At 40.0% G+C, this 18,839-nt stretch overlaps 1 protein-coding gene across 5 annotated transcripts in view; it reads left to right on the forward strand.

Moving 5' to 3' along the window:
* Nucleotides 1-221: 221 nt before the first annotated feature.
* The window catches only part of LOC131253107 (protein GAMETOPHYTE DEFECTIVE 1), a 33,059-nt gene continuing 14,441 nt past the window's right edge, over nucleotides 222-18,839 (forward strand). The window contains exons 1-6 of one of the 5 annotated variants that reach the window (XM_058253933.1): nucleotides 222-752; nucleotides 9,769-9,846; nucleotides 10,007-10,087; nucleotides 10,900-11,054; nucleotides 11,530-12,403; nucleotides 12,494-12,869. In XM_058253933.1, the coding sequence (XP_058109916.1) occupies nucleotides 321-752; nucleotides 9,769-9,846; nucleotides 10,007-10,087; nucleotides 10,900-11,054; nucleotides 11,530-12,403; nucleotides 12,494-12,869 (1,996 nt within the window). In that variant the 5' untranslated portion in view covers nucleotides 222-320. The other 4 variants (XM_058253934.1, XM_058253937.1, XM_058253932.1 and 1 more) reach the window with 4 other exon arrangements.

Raw genomic sequence — 18,839 nt, forward strand, 5'->3', positions numbered from 1 at the left:
TCTAGACCACTCTCTATCGTACTTTCAATCTCCACTTGGTAGCTATCAATCGAACGGTCAGGATGACTTTAATTTTACAGATACGATCCATCCAAACGGTCTCTCGAGTGCCACGTGTGAGGAGCATGCGCCAACACCACTTTAAAAATGGTGGACTACCACAGGAGTCCACGCAGCTCGAACAAATAAAGTCCCCCAAAAAACCCTTCCCTCTTCGCTTCCTTCGGAACAGTGGAACCCTCTCTCAAACCCTCTCCTCTTCTCTCCCTTGAGAGTTAAGAATAACAGAACTCTCTCTCTCTCTCTCTGTCTCTACAACAATGCTCTTCTTCGACCTCAACATCCCTTTCCTGCCGGAAGAATCCAACGAATCTTCCAAGACCGCGCGAAAGAACGCGAGGCTAAAGGTTGTCGTCAAGAGCATGGAATTAGGTTACACCGGCATTGCCTACAATCGTTCGATCAAAGGAGTCATGTCCGATTCCGACCGTTGCACGATCCCTCTCCTCCCCCTTTCTTCTCTCCTCAAGCTTGCCCCCACTCTCTCTACCACTGTTCGATTCCACAGGGAGCTCTTGGGGGTCCCATTGGACTCTCCCTTCCGGCAATACACGCGGCTGACGGTCGCCGTCGATAGCGCGGCCCATGCTGCTGCCCTTAATTCTGGAAACCCAGTTCTCAAGACGTACGATTTGGTCGCTGTCCGACCGTTGAATCAGGTTGCGTTCGACCAGGTTTGCAAAGTTTCCGAGGTATGTAATTTCGATTTCGTTTATTTTCTTCTCGAAGTTATAGAGTTTTTTTTTTTCTTTGAAATTGTTGTGTTAGTTGTTGGAACTCTGTGGCGGTCACGATGAAGCGTTGGGTTTGAAGAATTAATTGGGATGAATGATCGCATGCAGCCAACTACACTGTGTAGCGATTCATGTGTGGGGCCCACTCAGTTGGACTGGGTCTCTACACCATGAAGATTAGGTGCCCTGAAAAATCAGGCTGATCCAATCATTGGCTGGGCCCCACATGTACTTCCGAGGGCTTTTGGGAGGTCATGCATTGTTTTAAATTGTGTGACCAACCTGATGATTGGATTCGCCTGGCTTTCGCACCGGGTAGCCTTTGTAGTAGGGCTCACCTGTTGGATGGGTTGGACACATGAGGCGGGCCCCACTAACAGTTGACTACAGGGTAATTTATCATTCAGACGACTGCAATTTGTATTAGAGATTTACTTAAGTTCAAGGGTAGTTGATTTGATTTGGATATACCAGCTTTAGACGACTGCAATTTGTAATTACTCATTAATTCTCACTTACTTACAATGCGCCATTTTGTATTTCATTCTGAATTTCTGATTCTATAAGCAACATTGGTAAGGCTGTGTTTGGATGCACTATCGAATTGGAGTGCAATAACTAGTTCAATGGGAATGACCAAATAGTTATCATGGAGAACCTTGAGCCTGAGGATATGCACAATATGTCTGAGCCTTGAGTTTGGACAAGTAGTTCCCATGGAGATGAATTATGGGATCAATGATGCTTTGTACAGAATGGTCCAGCCAAGTTGACTTGGCAGAGCCGTCCTACACAGGTTCTCTGTTCTGACAAGTGGGCCCACGTTTTGGTAAATTAGATGTTTGGTTTGTTTTGTCCCGCCATGGAGATCTCCTCGATAGGACATTCTTAACCTCCCAATTCATGCCGTTGGAATAAACCAGGAAGAAGAGAAATACATAAAAAGAAAGAAAAGAAAAGAAAAAGAAGAGAAACATAACAGAAGTCCACATCTAACTGAAAAAAAGGTACAAGATTGGCAGTTAGGATCTTCCAATGTGGGACATTTTGGAGCATGGTTTGTCCATGGTGGGACATAAAACAGGTGAATGGTCTAGATTTCCCATAAAGTCTTGGTGGTTAGATAAAGGCATACACCATATATGAAACAGGAGGATTAGAAGGGATATAGGAAGTGAGGAGTTAAAAAGCCAACCTATACAAATCTTATGTTTGGGAGTCTATATGGTTCCCACCAATAGTAGTAGAAAAAGACATCTCAATTTCCAATTTCAAACAACAAGTGAAACATATTAAACAAGGCTTTTACCAGTCCTACATTCAATTGGCTATTTGTCACTCTCTCTCTCTCTCTCTCTCTCTCTCTCTCTTTCTCTTCTTTTCATTTAAAAAAAAAAGTCGATTATTCATTATCAGTGTTTAAATTATCGGCTATATTATCGAATTATCGCCGATAATTTCGGTATCGCTGGAGTTTCGACACCGAAACTCCCTTTTTTCGTTTCTCTTCCTAATATCATCGATTTTTGAGCGATTTTATCGATTTTTTGCGAAAGTCCAGTTGTTAGTGAGAAATCGCGGGATAACTGTAGCAAACAACCCATTTTCAACGATAAAAGGACCGATAACATAGGAGCGTTGCGTAAATACGCAAAATATCCCAAAAAAAAAGGAAAAAAAATGAGGAAACTTGCAGATTTCCGTACCTGTAGAAGAGGAGGGCTAATCGCAGAAGAGGATGGGTGAACGGAAATTGCGGTGGGCCAATTGATTGATCGGTGTGCCATAAGTGCCATTCAATCTTTACTTTCCACTTTTTTTCTTCGAATACTCAAAAATTCCAAACCGTAAGATGATTTTGGTGAAGAATCTGTTGAAGATTAGGGATTTGGAGAGACTTTCTTTCGAAAATTTAGGGTTTCGAGGGATCCCTTCTGAAACCCTCTTCCGTTTCGAAAACCCCCTTTCGTTTCGAAAACAGCCTCGGTTTTTACAGGCGCTGATTGGCTACTGACAGGTTGAGCAGCGAGACTGCTACTGAAGTGACATCACCAAGTTCTTTGGGCCCCACCATGATGTATGTTTTGTATCCACGCCGTCCATCCATCTGGAGAGATCATTTTAGCATAAGATCTAGAGAATGAGTCACATCCAAAGCTCCAGTGGACCCCACCACAGAAAATAGTGGGGAGAGTGACACCATTAAAAACTTCCAAAGGCCACAAAAGTTTTCGATCAAGCTGATATTTGTGTTTTCCCTTCTTTAATGTCTTTGTTAACTTTTAAACAGGTTGGATTTTGATAAAACATCATGGTGGGCCTTAGGAAGGTTTCAACGGGGTACATCAATCTTCCCGCTGTTTTCTGTGGTGGGGTCCACTAAAGCTTTGGATCTGCCTCGTTCTTCTGGTAATGCCTTAAAATAATATCTCCAAATGAATGGACGTTGTGGATACAACACGTTCATCATAGTGGGGTCTACAGAACTTGGTGACGTGTAGCGAGTTTTGCTACTCAACCGGTCAACATCTAATCCACGTCTGGGAAATCAGATTGCTTATTGAGTTACTCAGTATGATAAGCTCTGTTAGGCCCACCATCAATGTATCTGGTCTATCCACGCCGTCCATCCATTTTTCCATCTTATTTTAGGAGTTGAGACCAAAATTTAAGCATACCCAAGGATCAAGTGGACCATACCATTGGAAACAGTTGGAATAAGAACTTCCACCGTTGAAACATTTCTTGGGCCCACAGTGATGTTTATTTCTCATCCAACCTGTTCATAAGATCACATAGCCATGGATGAAGGGAAAACAGAAATACAAGCTTGATCCAAAACTTCTGTGGCCCCCAAGAAATTTTCAATGGTAGATGTTCAATTCACACTGTTTTCCATTGTGTGTTCCACTTGAGGTTTGGATATACTTCATTTTTAGGCTCAAGCCCAAAAATTATTTATTAAAATGGATGGACGGAGTGGATAAAATACATAAATCACGATGGGCCCCACAGAATTTACTCAGTATGCTTAGCCTCGGTACGCAATCCGCTTCCTTTCATGTGGTGTGCGGGTGCGAACTTCAGTGGCGGCTGGATGTCACCAAGTTCTGTGGACCCCATCATGATGTATGTGTTATATCCACATTGTCCATCCAATTAGCGAGATCATTTTAGGTAGTGAACCCAAAAATGAGGCAGATCCAAAGTTAGGGTGGACCACACCGCTAAGGCAGTGGGGACAATGATTCTTACTGTTGAAACCTTCCTAGGCACTATGGCCCACAGTGGTGTTTATTTGTCATCCAAGTTGTTCATAAGATCACACGGAGATGGATGAAGGTAAAATACAAAAATGACATGGACCCAAAACATTTGTGGCCCCTGATGATTTTTCAATGGTAGGCATGTTCAATTCACATTGTTTCCTGTGGTGTGGTCCATTTGAGCATTGGATATGCTTCATCTTTGGGATCAAGCCTTAAAATTATCTTGTAAAATGGATGGATGGGGTGGATAAAATACATAAATCACAATGGGCCCCACACAATTGACTTAGTACGATAAGTGTACTGATTTATACGGCGCGCATGCGTCACTTGTTTGTATCCGTGGATTGATGGGTCGATGTTATGTGGGCCCATCATAATGATAAATATTTTATCAATGTCGTCCATTTATTTTGATAGATAATTTTAAGGCATGAGTCCAAAATGAGACAGATCTGCATGACTGCATCTCAGGTGGACCATATTAAGGGAAGCAATGGTAATTAAATGGCCACCATTAAAAACTTCATAAGGCTATTGTAATGGTTTTTTTTTTTTGCCATCCAACCTCTTGAGTAGGTCACACAGATCTTGATGAAGCGAAAACACGGTTTAGATTATGTTAGAATTTGCCACATGTACCATTTTCAAATGCTAGGTATCAAGTGTCATACGTAGCCAGAGTATCAAATACCACACTGGTTGGATAATCCAATCCATCCTTGATTTGACATCTTTAAGTTCATTTACTTTTACATGTCTTAATTACTGTATGCCAGCTGTATTTGTATTATATAAACTCATTTTGGTTACTATTTGAGTGATTTTTTATGACAACGCATGCCTTTTGGCCCCCATTAAATGGAAACTTCTACTTTAATGCATTCTTTTTGCAATTTTTTCATTCCTGAATATGTAAATATGTGTATTTAGGCATGTCCTGAAGTTTCACTAAAAAATTCTACCATTTTCTCCATGTTTCCCCCTTTTCCCTGCATTTCCGGTTATCGGCGATAACGATATTACATCTTTATCTCTGGCCAGCGAAACTTGTAGCGATACCGACAACTCAACTCAAACACCGTTCATTATAAAGTATAAACCTTCCAATATGATCTTCTTTACTCGCCTGTGCGGCTTTTCAATAAAATTGTTGTTCTCTCTAAAAAAAGAAGCTTACAATATGATTAGACCCTCATTTAAGCGACCCTTTGCAGTCCAATCTAATGAGATTACAAAAACTAGATCTCCTAGAGTCTTTGTGATTTGCCACAAAACTTATCAATTTCCCACAAGATCTACCATTGAACAACCTTTGAGCTCCGACTTTGCTAAAGCCCTCTATAACCATTTGAAAAATGTTCCTTTGGGAAGCTTCGACTGACGACATGGAATGGGCTGCCCAATCATTCCATCACCATGTTCCTTATTGAGGAATTGAATGCCTATGTCACCCCAAAACGAGATAGGAAGAAGCTCCACACCGCCCTCACTGTAGGGCAATGAAGGAATAAGTGATCAACTGACTCTTCTTCCCTTCTACGCATGGCACACATGTTTGGAAGGGCCATATTCCGCTTCTTCAAATCATCTATTTTGAGGATTTTGGCTGTGGCTGTCCATGCAAACACTTAGACCCTTGGGATACTTTTGAGCATAATGGAGAATGGCTGAGAACTGACCATTTGCTAGCCATCTCCACGCTTTGTTATCATCTTTTGATTGATTGATGTGCACCACCCACGGTTTTCTAAGAATAATCCTGTACATGTTTAATTCCTCTCGAGATAAATTTCTTCTTAATCTCATGTTCCACGCCAAAGAATCCCCAATATGTCATAGTTGTCTTTGATCTTTGCCTCCTCGTCTATGGCCAATTGAAATAGATCTTGAAACTATGATTCCAAAGTTACATCATCTAATCAAGCATCTTTATAGAAACATGCTTGCTCTCCTTTCCCAATCAAGAATCAAACTTGTTTCCCTAACACTTTGGCCATGGTTTTGGACATGCACCCCATTTGCTCCTCATTGCATTTCCCCACTCTACTTATCTCACTCCAAATTTGAGAACCACTTGAGCTGCTCCCTCCTCTTGGAAACCATTCTCCCTCTGCCACCCCATATTACGCTGCTATGAAATCCCTATGTAATGCCTCCAGTTCTTCCCCAAACCTTCACCACCATTTACTCAACAAGGCCCAATTTCTCTCTCTGACCTTGCCAACTCCAAATGCTCCTTTCCTCACGGTCTTTTGAACTTCTAATTTTCAAGATGATTTTTTTCCCCCTATTCATTTCCTTCCTATGGGAAGTTCCTTTGCAGTTCTTTATTTTTATACCACTACCTTTGGCGTTTTGAAGAGACATGAATTATACAGGTAGGATTGAGATTTGAGAGGGCGGCTTTGATAAGAGTCATTCTTGCTCCAAGATTTTTATTTTTATTTTTATTTTATTTTATTTTATTTTTTATTTTTTTTAAGTTCTGTAACTGGATACCAAAAAGATGCACTATTCGACTAGCCACCAAGAGGATTAATTACAACATTTCCAACTCATGTGATAAACTTAAAATTCCTACTTGATTGGCTACTTAATTCAGACCTCCCCTTCCTATGGGTTTCTGTATAGTGGGACTCACATGACTAATAGGACTGAGTACACGGCTTCTAACTTGTGTGTTAGTTCCTAGTCTTTGCATAAAACCCTAAAACAATAGGTGACCAAGAGCTAGACTCCCTAAAATAGGTATGGACAACCAGCTAATCTTTAGTTGCCTAAAAACCAGTCAATTTATGCTTTTAAAGACTCTTAACCCCGACTAACTTCACTAAACACACTTATGACCCCTTACTAAGTACTTATTAAAACTAGTTGAGCCAATGTTTTAAATAGCGTGCAGCGTTTGACCCTCTATAGCGTGTAGTGTATATTACATGATACTTAATATATATATATTTTTAATTAAAATAATAGAAAATATGATAAAATTTACAAAATGCATAATTCCCATGAGTTCTTGACTGCGAATCTGGATTGTCAACCACATATTTCCATGCAAAATTTCTCTGCCATTTTGCCTTCATTGCCTTTTTCCCTTCAAACATCTCTAAGTGTGACTTTTTATTTATTTATTGAAACATCACAAATTCACGATATGGACCACACTTTGGATGGTTTGGATTGATCTAAGTACTCTATCCACGATATAGACCACAATTTGGATGGTCCATATTGATCTAATGTGGTGCCACATGTGATGGGGATGAGTCACCACCATTTAAAAATAGGTGTTAAATTAACATAGAAGAAACACTAAAAGAAGAAGATTTTAGGTTGCGTACTGTCACACCCCCAAATCCATAACTAGGGTTAGGACTAACCATAGCCTCGAGTTTAGAGTCGTGACTGGGGTTAAGTTACAAAATAACCATTCATCACACATACACATCCAAATCACAAATATAAAAGATAATTACTACTGATATAATTCAATCATACCCAATAATCATCATCCACATTGTTTCAATCATCCAACCCAACTGTAATATCCAAAATTTAAAGACAATGAATCAAAGTTCCTCAACCTCCACTATTCTAAATTCAATATTCATGAAAAGTAAATGATCTATGATGTCGATCTCATCCGACCAACTCTTGAGCATTGCAACCTACTCCTTAGTCTGTGGTTTTTTCATCAATGAAAGTATGAGCAAAAATAGCCCAGTAAATGGTTTTGAATACAAGAGATCAACAATCTTGCAATTGTCGAAATTCAAGGAAAAACGTAGAGAAATAATCATGATTTATGGAGATCTGTAATTGCAGCAAAGTATGGGCCAGACATAGGTGACTGGAAAACTAATTATTTGCCTTGTTATAGAGCTTCCTTTCTATGGAAAGGAATTGCTAAACTGTTCCCAAAAGTTATCTCAAAGCTTAGTTTTGCTTTAGGAAAGGGAGATCGAATCAGATTTTGGTAAGGTCCCTGGTGTGTTCCTTTCCCCCCTCAATTCCTCCTTCTCACCATAGCTTCCTTAAGCTCAGTTAAAGAAATTTCTGTGAAAAGTGTTTTCTCGGGGCTTGCTGAAAATGGTGTTTGGGCTCCTCCGCTCTGTAGGAACCTTTCTGATGAGGAGTTCTTAGCATTTACGTCTCTCCTATCTCTGTTGTAGGGTATTCCCCCTTCTCCTGGTGAAGAAGATTCCCTCTCTTGGAACCTGTCGAGCTCCGGCAAATTCTCGGTGAAGTCATTTTATCTTCATCTAGCCTTTTTCGACTCATTGGGAGTTGATAGCCATACGGGGACGGTTTGGTCCTATGGTGCTTCTCTTAAGGTGGCAGCCTTTGCTGGGCTTCTTGTCAGGAACCAAATTCTGTGGACAATCTGAGGAAAAGGGGTATGGTCCTGCTTAATGCTTGTACCGTAGTCATTGTCTCGAGGACGAAGAATCAATCAATCACCTTTTCATCCATTGCTGCTATTGTACGGAGATCTAGCATCGAGTGTTGTAGAAGGTTGGATTGTCCTGGGTTATGCTAGAAGAAGTCGAAGGCCTCTTTCAATTGTGCCATGCTGAAGGAGGTCTTCTGGGCAGAAAGAAGTGGCACATCTTGTTCCTTGCTTCCCTCTGGTCAATCTGGTTGAAGAGGAACGACCGTTTCTTCTGTAACCTGAGTATTTCTTCGGCAGGGGTCTTTAATAGAGTCTTGAGCCCTTCAAGGATTGGGCTCCTTAGCTTTTGGTTTTCTGGGGGCAGCCAGCTTTGGAGCTGGGGGTTGTATACTTTTTTTTCTTTCCTTTCGTTTTCTTTTGTTTTCTCTGCTCTTCTTTTTCTGTTCTGTTTGCTTTTTCTTCTGTTTTATTATTATTATTATTATTATTATTATTATTATTATTATTATTATTTTTTAGTTAGAAAGTTCATCATTATATTAAAAAAAAGGCTAAAGAATGCTCAACACAAACATTTAAACGTAAAAGTAGGCAAGAATTGGGTAATTGTTTCCAATTCTTGCAAGATTTGAAGAATAATGACCTCTTTCCCAAATGTTCTTGCATCATCCCTCCAGCTGGCCCTTTATTTTTGACATTTGGATTGTCTATTGATGAAAAATATTTGATTTAATAGATTAGAAAACGGAGGATGGTTGTGTCAGCACTAAGAGCAAAGTTTAAAAAATCCAAAAGAGTCAGCAACATGCTATTCGAAAACAGTTTCTGTAACGGCCGTAAGTAACAGTTAAATGGCTAGGATAAAAATTAGAATGTTGGAATAGTTAATGGTTGTGGTTAGAAGTTAGGGTTCTTTTCAGCCTTATATAAGATGTAAGAATAAGAAGAAAGACACTTATGATTTTAATTGAAATTAGGCGTTTTGGGGCTTTCGTCTATTGCCCTTGTAAGATATTTTACCAAGTTTCCCTCTTAGAAACCTAGGAACTTTTGAGGATTGGTATTTTTATCCCTTGTTTCATCCCCTGCTGATTTTGCTGCATGACCAAGAATGTATGCATCCTGTATCATGTCCCTTGCTCCATATGCAATTATGCATTCATCTTCTCTAGGCCTTTAGATTCTGCAGTAGTTCATAAAGTTCTGCGTTTTATTTTCCTCAGTAACTGTCATCGCTATGGCATAAACAGAGGCCACCATGCTTCATGGTCAACCACTCTAAACTTGAAATATTGTACTTGTGCAGGTAGATTTAATTGCAATAGATTTCTCCCAGAAGCTACCATTTCGTTTAAAGCTTCCCATGGTCAAGGCTGCAATTGAGGTATCTTTGAGAGCCATACACCATCATCTCCCCTTTCATATGTTTCCAAGGGCTTGCATCATCAACTTGAAGAGTGCATTCTCTTGGGGAGATAACTGACCTGTAACTTGGGATAAATTGTGGTTGTTCTTAATTCCACTTTCACACAAAATGTATGCAGCGTGGTGTTTATTTTGAGATCACATACTCTCCGCTTATATCCGATATTCATGCCAGGAGACAAATGCTTCCAGGTGCCAAGGTGAGAGTACCTACTCATCACAAGTATTCTGATTGTACCACCCACCCAAATAGTAAGTTGTATTGTCATGCTCTTGGAAACTGTAATTTATATTGATGAGAATAAAATTGCATGATAAATTTGATGTTTTCAGCATGTATTTTAGGGTTTATGGAAGTTACATTACCTAAATTGATTATTGATACAAAAAAAAAAAGAAAAAAGAAAGAAAAAAAGAAAACAGAAGAAGCACAATGGCCATACTCTCAAATGGCAAGTGAGCTCGTTTCTTAAAATCAATTTAACAAGTTTGATGGACTTCCTCCATTTTGCTCAGTGCATAATGGGCTTCCACACTTTCCAAACAAGATGTTATTTTCGATTTAAAGTGGGTGCTGTTCACATTGGCACCATTGCAATTTGCACCCTCCCTTTCCCACATGGTGCCTCAGTTTGTTGACAATAATTGAACAAAATGAGCACACACTTGCCACTTGGATCCAGTTTGATGGACTTTCTCCATTATGGGGAGTGGGGTTTCTGCACTTTCCAAACAAGGCACTGATCTAATTTAAAGTGGGTGCATCTACTATGAATCAAGATGATGCAGTTGCCATTTGTGCCCCTCTCCTAATGGTGCCTTACTGTCTTGACAATAATAGAGTTTTTCTGAAGCCGGAGAGAATGGAATCAAGATCTGTTACTTTTGTGCAACATCAATATGTATCGGTGTAAAATTCTTATGAGTTCAGATATTTCCATTTTTGGGATGCTATTTGTGTAGATCAGGTGCCAAATTTGCAATCTAAGCGGCATAGCACTTGAATTTGCAGTTACTAGTGGATTGGACACGAGGGAAAAATCTAATTTTCTCAAGTGCTGCCCCTACTGCAAATGAACTTAGAGGGCCATGTGATGTTGCAAATTTATCATCTTTGCTTGGACTCTCTATGGAGCGAGCTAAAGCAGCTATTTCCAAGAACTGCAGGTATGCAAACATCTGCGGTTACCTATGTTACTGTTGCCTTAAGCTTTTGAAAAGGATCTGGTGCTAAATGCTCTTATTCAAGCACTCTGTCTCTGTGCATGTGGCACACATGTACGAGATCCAGAGTGTTCATCTATCAGCTCTTTTTGTGGATGGGAAATCACAACAGTCAGACAATCATTGCTTTCCATTGAACATCAATGGTTGTTCGGGCCTTTCTGAACATCTGTAATCATCAAAAGTGTTCCAATTGGTGATTAGGGTCATGTGTGCTGTGTTTTCTGGGGTATTTTTTGTTCATGGTAAGGCATAGCAAATGAAGTCTGACAATTTGTACATCTGTACCACATATAGAGATGAGATGCTTGATAACTAAACTAGATATCGGTGATTGCACTAGTTCCTTTCTCATAAGATATTGAGACTGATGAATCGGGGTAGTATGGTTCATTTACTCTATTTCATTGCCATCCAGGTCTCTGATAGCGAGTGCTCTGAGGAAAAAGCAGTGTTATAAGGAGGTCATCAGAATTGAAAGAATTTCAGATGATGAACTATTGGATTCCGAAGGAGCTTGGTTTGGTGATTGGAACAACTGGGATCCCATCTCTAGTGGTGAAGGTGATCTGTCATTGGATGATATTGCAACATTCTTCTCTGCTGCCAGCAACAGATCTAAAAGTTCAGATGCCACTGACAAATCTGTTGCAGGAATGCCATTGAATACCACACCATTAAAAGATCAGAATAATCGGCTCTCTAGCAGTGTTGGCAATTTTCTATCACTGGATACTAGCTCCCTTTTCTTTTCTGCCAAGGGAATTGGGTCATCTGTTGCTGCAGATAAAATCTCCAAACATTCAAATGGGTTTGATGTAGTTTCCAATGCAGATTGGATACCATTGAATGGGACCCCATTAACAGGTGGAAACTCTGAACTTGAAGCTAATATGCCATCACCAAATGACACTGCAACATTTGTCCCCGAAGTGAAGGAATTGGAGATGACTGCCGCCTGCAATGAACATCCTAACATTTCAGATGGGCTTGAAGGAGTTCCAGTTGCAGTTGGGATGCTGCTGGAGGACACACCATCAGGGGATTGCGTATTTGGTGGCAAAGGCAATTTGAAGTTACTGGATGATAGTGCACCACTTTTCACTGCTGCCAAGGACATTGAGTTGTTTGCTGCACATAATGAAGGCCCCACACTATCGAATGACCACGATGTAGATTTGGGTGCAGCTGGAACCCCATTGGATGGTATGTTATCAAAGGATTGCATATCTAGTGTTGAAGTCAATATGTTGTCACCAGATGAGTCCATGACTTTTGTTGCTGCTGCCAAGGTAATTGATCTTTGCGAAGCTTGCAATGAAGATTCTGGAAGATCAAATCCGCTTGATTTAGTTTTGGTTGCATGTGATATGCCAAAGCAGGAAGTTCAAATGGTGACAGAAGAGCAGGAACCAAAAGATGTAGTTTCAGTTGCATATGATGTAATAATGGAGGAAGTTTTGGTGGCTGCAAAAGAGCGGAAACCAAAATATGTTGCTTCAGCCACATCCAAAATACCTTCGCAGGATGGTTTTGCCAAAACAGAATCTCAGGAATACAGAGATGACAGAATTCTGTTTGCCAATTTTACTCCATTGGAAGAAGCTTCTGCTAAAATGGATGAGGCAAAGAAAAGGGACATAGTTTTGCCAGCAGATGATGTGACACTGGGGGAGGCTTTATCTGAAATGGTAGTACGAGAACAAGATGTTTTGGTTGAGCACAAAAAGGAGGTTTCATTGCACAAGGCTAAGCCAGGTTCGTACCAAGTAATTTAGGAACCAATACCATAATCCTTTAAACCATGGCTTCTTATTACTATTGGACCTCATTCAAGATTTGTGTGCTGTCTTCTTTGTAGTTCTGATATTTTATTGTTTTCTTTATTAGAATTTGGCTGCTGGGAGTTTGTGAAGCATGATTCTATTTTCTTATTACTTTCTATCTTGAGACGTATCCGATCCCAATTATCTGGGATAAGGCTTTGATGAGATGATGATTTTATCTTGAGACATGCTAACTGTTTCAGGAAACTTAATCAACATTTGATGCCAACGGAAACATAATAAGTTATAAATATCTCTTAGATTTGTTTAAGTAAAAAAATCTTGTGGTGCTTTAATTTTGTAGCTATTTCAAGGCTAGAAGTTATATTGATGGCAATCCTTTACTCTATTGAAGTTTGTATTGATTGACATTCCTTCTGCTTTGTGCATTTCTGAGTTTTCTCTTTTATGCCTTGGGCATCTCATGATATAGACTCGACTTTTTCTTTCACTATCAAATAACAATTTTGTAGATTAAAGTTTCTGACTGAAAGCCTGTAAAAATTTCTTATTCAAGATCCCTCTTAAGTCTTATTAACAGTCTTGAATCTTCTCAATGAATACACAGCATCATTTGAAAGCAATTTCTGCAGATTTCTATACTGTAATCAGTAAATGTCATGAGTATCTAAAATTGGTCTTTGACTGCAAATTTTGTGCTTCTTGCCAGTTGCCACACCACCACGTCGATTTTTTTGCTTCTCACTGCACAGTGCTCACCGCTCAAACTGGAATTTGTATCATACATAGCCTTCATAGGATAGAATTCTGGTACCGCTTTGAACCATGATCAGAGAAGAAAATTGACTGTCTTTTGGTACTTGACAATGTTGCCTTTCTGAGAAAATGACGGATTAGAATTGCAATTAACATGAGATCTCTAGTTCTTATTGTTAGCAATTAGTGGGTGTTGCACATGCAATGCACATGAAGAGAGAGACGTAGGGGTCTGCAGGGTTGTAAAAAGGATTTCTTCAATACTTTGGCAGCGTGTGAGGGTTGATGCTCGGTCACCTTGAAATTTACACATAGCATATATTAGCTCAATCAAATCAAGCTGTATGATTTACATTAGATAGGTTATTTTCCAAGTTTCATATTGATTTACTTATTCTAATCTATGGTTAATCATCATCATCTAGTAATTGGGGTTGGCTACATGAATCCAATTCCACCATTCCACTCTATCAAGGGCCATAACTTCAGTTAGACCATAGGTCATCAACTTTTTTCTTTGTGCCTCCACTCACGTCCTTTTGGGCCTTCCCCCCGCCCTTATAGAGCCCGTCAACTTGCATGAACTCAAATATCCGACGATCCTATTTCCACAAACAGGTGTCCACGAATTAGAGATTAGGACTATTTGAACAATTTGATGACCTATGGTTTAACTGAAGAGTGGTCCTTGATAGAGTGGACTGGTGGAGCATGATTGTGTGCCTTAAACCAATTAGTTGGTATAAGGTTTGATATTGACGATAATAATGACGATGATGAGGATGATGGTGAATATGTACACATTTAGATGATCGATTTCCACCATTAAATGTTCCAATACTTACCTATTGATGCAATGAAGCATCAAAATAAGGAAAAAAGGGAAAATGATAACTTTGTTGAGTCACACCACATAAAACCTTAGGTAAATTTCTCCCAAAAGGGTTGTAGAGGAATCCCACCATTAGTTCCTAGAAGAATATCTTTTTTAGGCTGTGTATACCATCTCAGGGAATGGAAGAATAACTTTTATTCAATTTAAAATATCATAGCTGTCATTCAATGTTCCATATATATGGCTATGTATATATAGCCCATTTTACAAAGACCTACTTAAACTAAAAGAGGCCAAGGCTTAAAGCCCATCGGCCCAAAATTTCTTTGCTAACTTCACTCAATCCTATCCTAAAACTTGGGATTGCTTTAAAAGGATTAACTAAATAGGGAAACAGCCTTAAAGAGTCCAAAGTCTTTTACCGAAAGACGTAACGAAAGAATGTAACTAAATTAGATAAGGAAACAAATGTACAAGAGTCCAAATACTTGAGGCAATTGCATACATAATATTATGGGGGGTGTATAGGATTTGTGTGATTGTAGAAGGACCTTTTAAACTTACACGGTTTGTATATCAAGCTCAAGGGGCATCCAGTTGACTCTATTGGCCCACAGGTCAATCGGTCCATCGGATGGCTTGTCTGATTGGATCTATAGGCCCCACAGTCCATTCAGACCATTAATTTGTTACAAATTTGCTATCATATATTTGAGCTGATCAGATACTTAATAAGGTCGATCTGGCCCTTAATTTGGTCTAGATATTCAATCTGGATGGTTGATGGTCCATATCTCCAATTTTAAATGTTGGATAGGCTTGATATGTCGTATGGACCCTTTGATGTGCCTGATCTTCAATCGACCACAGTGGGATCACTCTTGGTCTCCTAGTGGATGATCACATGGTCTTGCATCATTCTCCCCGGCTTGAAGGAACACGCCCTCAAGTTGTTTTTTGACAATCTCCAGTTGCTGCTTTTGTACCACGTCTTCATTGGCTCTAGGGCTAATGATCAAGGCCTAACTGGGATTGGTTTGATTGTCAAGGGAGCCCACGTTAACGTGTATTTGTTGCTTCTGCGTTCACAGAAATTGAGATATTCTCTTTTAACTTCGCCACTAATCTTCAATTTGCATGCTTTCATTGTCATGGTGATGGGACTAATTTGTCCATCTCAACTTTAGCATACTCAGACTTTATCAATCTAACCTTTGAGTTGTCCCTTATTAGTTTCTTCAATTTGGCTTTCAATCTGTTTGCAGAGTCATCTTCTAATCCACGTCTGATCCATCTTTTGGTACGTCTTCTGATTCTTTTGTAGATGTGGAGATCAATCCATTGTTAATTTTCTCAGTTGATCCATCTGTGGATCTATCAAAGAATCCAATGGGATGGCCTTCTGTTCGTCATTGTGGATCGCGATGCTTGTACCAGACAGGCAGATGGATCTTCCTTTTGATTTTTTAGACACTAAAGAATAAGATGCACTGTGATTGGTCTTTCGTTCATTGACCATCAACGTTGTCATGGAGTCGTTCATTCAGTGTCCATACGACCATTCAAACAATCCATGTGAACCTTCATGGCACCTGTATCTTCATATATCTTTTCTATTACTCTCAACACATCACTTTGCTCTTATTCCACCATTCTATGGCTAAAAAAATAAAATAAAAAAATAAAAATCCCATATTGAGTGGACATCAATACTTGTTATCAATGTGGGTGTGGAATAGGATGTTTGGAGACAGTTTTAGGCTGAAATGGATTGTTCAAAAGACCGAAGGGCTGAGATTAGGGACTGGATTGGGGTTCCGTTTAGGGGCTGAGATTGGGTTAGAATAAGGACCCTTATGGAAGAAGAGGATCGAAGAAAGGAAGGTTTCTAGGATTTTTGTCTTTCTTTCTTTTTTTTTTTTTGGATGAAGAGAAAAAAGAAGAATGAAAGTTGGAGGCTTACCATGGAGAAGACGAAGAGATAGGAAGAGAGGAGCACCCTCGGGCACACCCTCTCCAATCCCTGGAGATCTTCAAGAGTTTACCTGCAAATCACATGCAGAAGGAAGGAGAGAGTTCTGTTCTCCTGTATTTTCTCAAAGAGCATGGGCTAGGGCTGGACGTCCACACCCCCCCTCCACTTATATTTCCAGATAATGAATTTTACAAAAATACCCATTGTCTCTTGAACTAAAGTGCATACTAAAAAATAAGAATTGTAAACTACCAAATCTTAATCCAAACCACTAATCAAGTCCAAAAAACATGAAAACATAAATGCTTACTGCTAGGGACCCATGTGGTCCAAAATCTAAGAAGATCAACGGTTCGATGGCCCACAGATGATGATCTGACAATCAGATGGGCTAATGGGTGTGAGCCAATGGTCCAATACTCTTATGATCGCAGCCCACACACACCTTCCCAGTGTGGGGTCTTCCAGATGCACATGCTATGCATGTGAGGTTTTCAAAATGGCCCGCTGGTGGGCCCCATGTATGGATCATCCATCCACTATGAAACTGGGGCTCTCCTCCTCTGGTAGACCCTATATGATGGTCCGATGTCCTCATCACATTGCATGCGATGGAGGATAGATTCAGACAATACACAGGGATGGCTGTGGGTTTTTGGACTGAAGTGGACAGATTTGTAGGGACAGTTTTACGGTAATTTGGGGGCATTTCTGGATGTTGATAAAAAAAAATCTGGGCATGTTTCTGGATGCATTATGGGTTATTTAGTTGCTGGGTTATAGACTAGACGTGGGCAGATTGTGAACAGCATTTAGGATGGAAACTGTGTCCAGTTGCGCTTGGGAATGGTCTGCAGTTTGGGTTGTAAGTAATGGCTAGCTGCAGGTTGAGTAAGGGCAGGGTTAGGGACTGGTTAAGGACCTGTTAGGACCTTTGTGTGGAAAGAATTGACGCCAAATCTAGGGTAGATTTTGGCTTGGGTCTTCCTGCAATTTGGGACCATTTTAGGGTTCAGTTGATAGGCTGAGTGATTTTGGATGAGGGTTGGGATTAGGGGTTAAAGTTTGGACAGGTCTGGATTGATTGTGGGTTGGTTTAGGGCTGTAGAATTTCATTTGGCTAGTTGCAAGGCTGGGTTTGCTGGATTAAGGCCTGAGGTGGGGTGGTTAAGTTGGAGATGATTAGGCTTTGGGTTATGTGACTGATGGAGGGTTATGGTTAACCAGCGTATGGGTGTTATGAACTTTACTCAAGATTGTTGGTGAGTTAGGTCTTGAAAATAGCCTATGGTTGAAGTTGGGTATCAAGTATAAGCTTCAATTGGGTCTAGGGACTGTTTATAGGGTTAGGCTTCAGGTATGGGGGTCAGATAATGGCTTTGGTTGAATTTTAGGGGCAGTAAGAGTTTGAGATTGTAATTTTTGGTGCAAACCTCTGGTTAGGGTGTTGAGGTGTAGGGGGGATGATGGATGTTAGGAATAGGAATGGGTTTTAAGGGTTGGAAATTAGGATTCTAAGTGCAAGTTTAAGGCAATTGGTGAAAGATTGCAGTTAGGTCAATTGGTCCATTAGATGGGCCATCTGATTAGATTTGTGGGCCCCAAAATCCAATTGGAATGTTGATTTGGACCAGATCTGTCATCAGTACCCTGATCTGAGCCAAAAAAATTCAATCTAGTCAAGTTGGACCTTTACATGGCACGTATATTGAATCAGAATGGTTGGATGGTATAGATTGTAAACATGGATGGTTGAATAGTCCTGAGCTGTAGTTTTGACCCTTGATGGGACTGATTTAGGGCTGGTATTCAATAGACCACCAGCAGGAGCACTCTTGCTCTCCCATTGGATGATGAGATGGTCCTACCAGTCATGTTTTGTCCTTTGGATAATTCGGGGTCACAAGGGGCTTTCCCCCCTTAGGTTTGAAGTGTGGCTTGATGAGCTTGAATTGAAAGGTTTAGTTGAAGAATTGTGGAGTGTACTTGAGGTGGATGGTTGGGCAGGTTTCAAAATGTTTGGAAAAATTGCAATTGCTTGAAAGCAAATAAGATTATGGTATTGATCTGAACCCACCATGGAAACTTTTATCATTTATTTACCATGATTAAGAGTCCACACATATGATGCAATCTCATCTCTAGCTGCAGCAACAAGGAAGTATGGTAATGACAATCTGGAATCCCAAAATAAAACCATCATGGTAAAAGCTAGAACATTTCCAATATCACAAGCCAATATTCAGACACAGAAGAGTTCCATGATTTAACACTCTTAAGGGAAATTTCTGCAAATAAAGAGAGAGAACGTCAGTTGAGTTACTATATCCGAAGTAACTTGGATCACAAGTCTCAAACAAGCATAAAGCATTCAT

Source organism: Magnolia sinica, chromosome 8, assembly GCF_029962835.1.
Source record: "Magnolia sinica isolate HGM2019 chromosome 8, MsV1, whole genome shotgun sequence".
NCBI classification, from domain to species: Eukaryota; Viridiplantae; Streptophyta; class Magnoliopsida; order Magnoliales; family Magnoliaceae; genus Magnolia; species Magnolia sinica.